We start from the raw sequence: 7,948 nt of genomic DNA, 5'->3' as shown, positions 1-7,948 counted from the left end.
AAAACATCCAACCATATTCCAAAAAAAAAACTTTTTTTCTTTTTGTTTAGTTTTGATTTTTAAATTATGTTAACTACCACCCAAAGTTGTATGTAACTAGCTTATAAGTACTCGTATATTTTCTTGTTTACGCAAAATCTTTAACAAATCTTCCTAGGAGTAGAAATTAAGTACGCTCCAAAATCTTCCTAGGAGTTGAAAGTCCGTTTCTTTGACCACCTATGCTGAAACACTAAAACTACGTCCAACCCTTTACATCATCTCCACTTACGTGTCCTTTACATCATCTTCACTTACGTGTGCTGCTGTATCGTATATCCACAACCATCAGCACTCTCTTTGGAATTTGCAAGTGAGTTTTAAAGAAACCAAAGCTCCGTTGGGCAAGGGGATTTTTTGATTATTTGTCTAAAATTTCACTGTAGAAGTTTTTAAAAAAATTTTTGAACTGTATAAATTTTTAAATATTTTTAAATGTATAGTTTAAAAGTTTTGAGAAATTTTTTAAGGTCAGTGTAACTTTATAAAGATTTTAAAAAACTTGTAATAGATAAACTTGATAAAAAAACTTGCCTGTCTTGATTGTTCTGTATGTTATCTCCTTTTTGAATTCTATGGACATCTATAAGGTCGCGACGAGTCGATCCGGTCAAAACTTGAACTCGAATTGACATAACAAGTTCGTGTGAGTCCGGCTCCGAGTATAGGGATACTGTGTCCGTTGCCTCGTCAAGCCAGTTCTGTACCATATGTTAAATAAACTTTTTTTATTTAAACAAATTATGTGCCAAGATCGATGAGAAAGTTGGAGTTTTCGTCAATGTAGATGTCGGTAATCGGTAAACAGCAACATCTATGGTATGGGAAGGGCAGAGAGTTGGCCAACTTCTGCTTGATTGGTAACACATGAAGATCTGGCAATGGCCTTGCGTTTTTCTTTTAACGTGTACACATTCCCAACACGTAAAACTGACGCTGTAAATCTATCCTGGTTCTAAGACACGCTAATGGCACTTTTTGGTTTGGGGTCTAAATGCTTCTTGTTGGGAATTGCTTAGAAGATGAGGCATGGTGGCTGTGATTGAACGCTTTGATTGTGATGGTTCATGCATGACGGTTCACACCATATGCTGCTATAAATACTACATAGAGGCAGCACCCAAACGTGCACCAAACAGTTTTTCTAAAATCTTTTCATGCAGCTAATCAAATTAGTTGATCGTGAACGCTTAGCTTTTATTTTCTCTCCACCTTGTACATTGGCTCTCGTACCGTTATCTCCCTCCGATTTCTGAACCTTGTTTTTTATCTTGTGTGAGATAGAAAATCTCAACATTCTGTTTCTTAGCAGCTATCATTGGCTTTCGAAAATATGCCTTCAATAGTTCATGCAAATTTGTCCTGCATTAACCTGGTTATGCACCTTAGTAAACTCGACAAAAGCAAAAGGAAATGGGGCTCTGCTTTTCTGACCATATATTGTTCAAGGGCCTTCAAAAATGTCCGGAGCCATGGCAGCTTCCCTTCTGTAAGGGATAATGCAGATGAAAACCACAGTGGGCTGTTGGACAATCTTCTGCCATCTCCACCTGATACAGTTATTTATATCATACCACAATGCCTATCTGAGCTTGCCCGCCGCAAAAACATCGAGCAGCTTCATCAGCTTGGAGGCGTTCCAGGAGTTGCCTTATATCTCAAATCTGATGTTGGAAGCGGTATCCAAGGTGATGATGAGGAAATTGCACGTAGGCGCCATAACTTTGGTTCAAACACTATCCAGAAGCCAACTCCAAAAACTTTACCCATTGTGCTTGAGACCTTCAGAGATCCCATCATTATTATCCTACTTGTCTGTGCAACACTTTCAGTCTGTTTTGGTATAACACGTCACGGGCTGAGAGGAGGGTCTGATGGGGGAAGCATATTTGTCGCTGTCATTCTTGTGATCATGGTGACTGCCTCGAGTAAACTCTGGCCAAGAAGACAATTCTTTAAGCTATGGAAAGCTCGTGACAACTTCTCCGTCTTTGTGATCAGAAATGGGCAACAGATGCGCATCTCAGTGTTTGAAGCCGTTGTTGGAGATATTATTTGTTTGAAGACTGGAGACCAAGTTCCTGCTGATGGCTTATTCATAGATGGGAACCCTTTACAGGTGGACGAGTCATGCATCGCAGCAGGGAGGGAATCAGTGGAAATCAATGAAAGCTGTAATCCATTCTTTCTCTCTGGCTCGAAGGTGATCAACGGTTCTGCTCGAATGCTTGTGACTGCAGTCGGCATCAACACTGAATGGGGGAAGATGCTGAGCTCAAAAAGATATGATATTGAGGAAAGAACTCCATTACAAAGGAAGCTACGTCAGCTGACCATACAAATATCTATAGTCGGTTTAATGGTTGCTTCCTTGGTGCTGGTAGTACTGCTTGTTCGTTACTTTGTCGGGAATATGCGGAATGAGGATGGAAAATCAGACTTCACCACTGCAGGGAAGACAAATATCCATAAAGTCTGCAATGATGTGATAGGGATCCTAGCCACCCCAGTTGCTATTGCTGCAACTGCCATCCCTGAAGGTCTGCTCCTAGCTGTCATGATAACCATTGCTTACTCAACCAAAAGGATGGCATCTCAAAAGGCACTAGTAAGAAATCTTTCAGCCTGTGAAGCAGTTGGTTCTGCAGATGTAATCTGCACAGATGAAAGAGGAAGTCTTACCTTGAATCATCTGATAGTAAGCGAAATTTGTTTCGGCAACAAGCTTCTCAATGCAGGAACTTCCTCAATCATCCCAAGAAATGTTCGTGGACTGCTCTGTGAAGGTATGCTTTTGAGAAGCACTGAAGCCTCATCAGGATCTCCCATTGAACTTATTGAGAGTCAAGTTCACAGCGCAATTCAGGCATGGAGTGTTCAAGATGTAGACGTCACTGTTGAACAAGTTCGAGCAAATTGTGCCGTTCACAGTCCAGAAATCTTCAATTATGAGAACACTCAAAGTAGCATATGGATCAAGAGGAATACCAGTGATACTATTCATGTGCACCACAAAGGCCAACCAGAAATCATATTGGCCAGGTGTTCACATTATTATGATGAAGCCGGGAGCATCAAACATATGTCTATTGATGAAAAAAAAAACTTGAAGCAAAGATTTCAGGAGATGAAGTCTAAGGGTCTCAGGTGCGTAGCATTTGCACATAAAGAAGTGTCAGAAGAACACTCAGCTTTCATAGGTTGCCTAGGCTTGAAATACCCATGTCGGCCAGAGGTACAAAAGGCTGTGATGGACTGCCAGAAAGCAGGAGTGAGCATCAAACTAGTCACAAGAAATGATCTTCCCACCGCTCGAGCCATAGCCATTGAATGTGGTATTATTAATCCAACTCAAGATGAGACAACAGGAGAATTAGTGGACCGTCAAAGCTTGCAAAGTAATGCAGAAACAGAGATAAAAGAGAAATGTGGCACAATCCGTGTGATGGCACGAGCTTCTACTTTGGATAAACTTCATATGGTCCAAGGCTTGAAACAGAGAGGCCATGTCGTTGCAGTTACTGGACATAGCATAGGGGAAGCAACAGTGCTAAGGGAAGCTAGTGCAGGTCTCTCTCTGGATATTCAAGGGACTAGCCAAGCAAAGGAGAACTCAGACATTATCATTTTGGATGATAATTTTGTTTCTGTAGCCAGAGTATTGAGGTGGGGTAGAGGCATGTATCACAAAATCCAGATGTACGCACAGTTCCAACTTTCTGTTAGCATTGCTTGTCTTGTGATAGACTTCGTAACAGCAGTTTCTGCTAAAGAACCTCCCACTATCAATATTGTTGCGGCCATTTCATCAGGTAAAGTCCCATATGCAGCATTTCAAGTACTATGGGTGAAGTTGATAGTTGGTGCATTGGCTGCACTGGCTATCACCATTGAGGAACCACCAGAAGAGCTCAGACAATTGCCACCAGTCAACCAGAAGCGGCCATTTATAACCAGCATCATGTGGAAGAATATAGTGGGACAAGCTGTCTATCCTATCATTGTTCTGCTGACCATACAGTTCAAAGGTCAATCAACCTTCAACCTGGATGCCAAAATAAAGGATACCATGATCTTCAACATCCTTGTTCTCTGGCAGCTCTTTGTCATATTCAACACGAAAAGAGTTGAAGGAAACTTCTTCAAAGGGATACGTAAAAGGAAAATGTTTTGGGGTGTAATCCTAGCGATAATTCTTCTTCAGGTATTGATTGTGGAACTGTTAAAGGAGTTAGCAGATACAAAGCAACTGTCTTGGAAGCAATGGATTATATGCATTGGAATTGCTGTCCTAGCTTGGCCAATTGGGTGGCTAGTCGAGAGGATAAAATATCCATTTTCTTCAAATTTATAAGCTGCTGGAGTAAAACTGATATGGCCCGTCTGATAAGTATTTATTATCAAAGTTAATCTTCTGTAATTTCAACTGTTAGGTTGAGCCATCTGTCAATTTTTCTGCTATTTGCTTATCTTTAGTTTCCTAGGTACGGAAACATAGTGGCTTAGAGACCTCAGTATAGCTTAACCAACCCTTTGCTGTTTTTTAAACCACTTGAGAAAATAATCAAGAACAAGTTTCATTAATGTCTGATATTTTTCATTTCTCATGCTCAATAATTGGCATTTTACAAATCAACACCACTGATGACATAGGTTTTTCTGTGTAGTCTATCATGTTCTAATACAGGGCTATGGATTACACAGTAAACTGATATAATTAATGCATCTAACACAGCGATAGTCTAGAGTTGCTCATACAACAGTTAAATGAGAAAAAAAATCCTGAACTTTATTGTTTGGAAGATGTATCCAATTCCTCAAGATCTAAGTTAACTCCCAGATGCCAAGTCATATAAAATACATGAAAGGATTGAAATAGTTAAATTTATATAAGCTTTCATACTTCTTTGCTTCATACGGACTGTATAACAGGAACAATTCTTACACTCATTGTCTCACGAAATTTACTAAGAAAGTTGGGTTAATGGAAATATATAGAACTTAAAAGAACTGATTGTAAGAAAGTAAACTACATTTTACAGAAAGAAGATAGACAGGGCAATATGTGCGTCCAAATAAGTGGGCAGAACAGGAAGATCATCTACTCGGATACTCTGAAAGTGGAAAAGAGCAATCATGAACCTTACAGCAACTCAAAATGGTAAATTTTCTAATATCAGAAACTGCAATTGTGGATTCATAATTCCTATGCAATACAAGAGATTCTACTAAGGTTTTCCAACATCATCTTTCCCTTTTAGACATTTTGACATACCTTAATTGTGATCTTTATTCATTTTATTGACCAGAAGGTTTGAACTGTTTAGAACCAAGTTAACCAAGGTCTTCTATATCAAGGTAAACACAGTCTGCGTCATTCAGTATCTTTCTCAAACGTACACATACCATTTTCATGAAGAAATTTGAACTCTTGGTGAATTCCGTTTCTTCTTTGGCTTTAACATGTGGAAACCTCACCTTTCTTCATACTCATCTAGGATTGATGTAACTTATTTGCTGACAGCAGAATCAGAGCAAAATGCCCTGCTGATGCTCCTCACAGAAAGCTTAAGAGGAACATAGGATGGACTGTAAACAAGTATCATATTAGGACGATTTGCTCCGTGCCATCTTATTGAAAAACCTATTCAAACTCACCTAGTTCAGGCCAGATTTAGAGTCACGCACCAGATTCAATTTGTAACGAAGACTCTGGTGAAGAAGTTAGACTGCCGTTGCAGTTAAAAACCATAAATCCGTCTAGTTCCACGGATTCATTAATTGATCTATGATCTTATTACCTAGACTAGATTACATACTGCCTATAAGAGAACCAAGTTCATAAGACACAAGTTCAAAGGTGCAGCCAAAGTTCAACAGCCGTCCAATCCAACGAAATGTGCCAAAACCCAATTCGTTCTCCTAAATTGATTTGGTTAACATGACAGCCTATGTATCAGAAAATATTCAAAAAACAAGAAAAAGAAATTTGACAGGATGTGGATTCAGAGGTAATGGAGCATAGATTGTTGAACAAGATAATTATCCTCAGTAAGTGAAGTTGTCCTATGTCTAACTAAATAGAAACATAACAGGGAAGTTTCAAAATCCGTCCAACGGAATAAGAATTCAGAAGCTTTCAACTACAGTAAAATTGTTCAGATGGGTTTGACAAACATCTCAGATTTCTTTTATTCATGCTTTATTCCTCCCTGGGGGATATGCTTTCCTCTGTTTGCAGTAGTTATTTAACAAAACGTTATAAACATCTCTCCTTTCGGCTTAACTTTTTAGGCCAGCAAACGAAGTCAACAAGGCAATATATCATGCATTATTGATTATACTACTAGCAGTTCTAAAGAACCCATCAAAAACACAATCAATACATGCAATTTCAATTTCATACAAACGCAACAAATAGAACTGCATTGTCTCGGAATGCATGCATAATTTGTGGCAGAGAGGGAAGAAACAAGCATGTCTAACCTGAGTTAAGCAAAGTAGGACCTCAACTGATCAATGGGTTAATCACATTTTATCCCCTTAAAGAATACCCCATTTCTTAGTTTACCCCCTAACCTTTAATTTTGCTCACTTAACCCCCTTTAGGACAAAATTGCCCTTGCATTATTTTGACTTTTCATTTACCTTGTTTTCCTTTCTTTTATTTCTTTTTCTCTTTCTTCTTTATTTAATTCTTCCTCTTTCCCACAAAAATCTTCACCTTAGTGATTGAAATTAAAAAAGAGGAATTACAGAGATCTATCTTCTTCTTAAATGATCAAAAAAATATTCAAACCACTTTTCTAAAATACAATTTTTTTAGCCTTTCAATTCTTTTAATTTTGGGTTTTCCTCTTTCCTTTCTAGTTTCTCATTTTATTCTCAAGAAAATATCATAAGATGAAATTGTTTTCCTTTCTTTTATTTCTTTTTCTCTTTCTTCTCTCTATCATCCTTCCCAATAGAAAATTCGATTTCCACAAAAATTTTTGTTTTGAGTTTGTAATCGCATATTTTTGGGCGAAGGTTTAAAAGACATCAAAAACTAATTTTGATTTTTTGTATGATGCCACGTGTCACAAATTTCAATTGATAATTATTAATCAGGTCACAATTTCATCTTAAGATATTTTCTTGGGAATAAAATGAGAAACTAGAAAGAAAAGAGGAAAACCCAAAATTAAAAGAATTGAAAGGCTAAAAAAAATTGTATTTTAGAAAAGTGATTTGAATTTTTTTTAATCATTTAAGGAAAAGATAGATCTCTACAATTCCTCCTTTTTAATTTCAATCATTAAGGTGAAGATTTTTGTGGGAAAGAGGAAGAATTAAATAAAGAAGAAAGAGAAAAAGAAATAAAAGAAAGGAAAATAAGGTAAATGAAAAGTCAAAATAATGCAAGGGCAATTTTGTCCTAAAGGGGGTTAAGTGAACAAAATTAAAGGTTAGGGGGTAAACTGAGAAATGGGGTATTCTTTAATGGGATAAAATGTGATTAACCCCGGGTCACGGGGACTAAACCACCATCGGATCATACGGGTACACAGCACCCACAGTACTCACATGAATCTTAAGCAAAGCCACATTAAGTGGTAACTTTTTGATGGGAGCAAGGGTTGAACCCTTGATCTCCCACCCCACGCTAAAGGTGGTGGCCAACTCCACTAAAGGGAGTTGGTTTCTCTGCCCAGTAGTTAGTGTGCAAATATTTGTCATTTAATATGTGCTAGGGAGACCGAGAGACGACTGGGCTTTGGTGACTTTGTGGAATTTTGGGTTATGTCGGTTGACTTTCGAGTCTCACATTTTTTTCTTTTGTTAGTTTTAATCGACCTTGGACTTGAGAGGCAGGACAGTCGAGACTCAAGAATTACTGAAGCTTGATTGAATTACTGAAGCTCGAGAA

General features: G+C 38.1%; 1 protein-coding gene across 1 annotated transcript; it reads left to right on the top strand.

The window, feature by feature from the left end:
- The first annotated feature begins 1,372 nt into the window (after positions 1 to 1,372).
- On the top strand, positions 1,373 to 4,393 carry LOC113735370 (putative calcium-transporting ATPase 13, plasma membrane-type). The gene has a single exon (XM_027262380.1). The coding sequence runs from the start codon at positions 1,373 to 1,375 to the stop codon at positions 4,391 to 4,393; it is 3,021 nt and encodes a 1,006-aa protein (XP_027118181.1).
- The last annotated feature ends 3,555 nt before the right edge of the window (positions 4,394 to 7,948 follow it).

Source organism: Coffea arabica, chromosome 3e, assembly GCF_036785885.1.
Source record: "Coffea arabica cultivar ET-39 chromosome 3e, Coffea Arabica ET-39 HiFi, whole genome shotgun sequence".
NCBI classification, from domain to species: domain Eukaryota; kingdom Viridiplantae; phylum Streptophyta; class Magnoliopsida; order Gentianales; family Rubiaceae; genus Coffea; species Coffea arabica.
The sequence above is the reverse complement of the archived record's forward strand: the minus strand, read 5'-3'. Positions and strand labels throughout refer to the sequence as shown.

Coding starts and splice junctions, on each gene's coding strand:
- LOC113735370 (XM_027262380.1), top strand. CDS start 1,373: ATGCCTTCAATAGTTCATGCAAATTTGTCCTGCATTAACCTGGTTATG.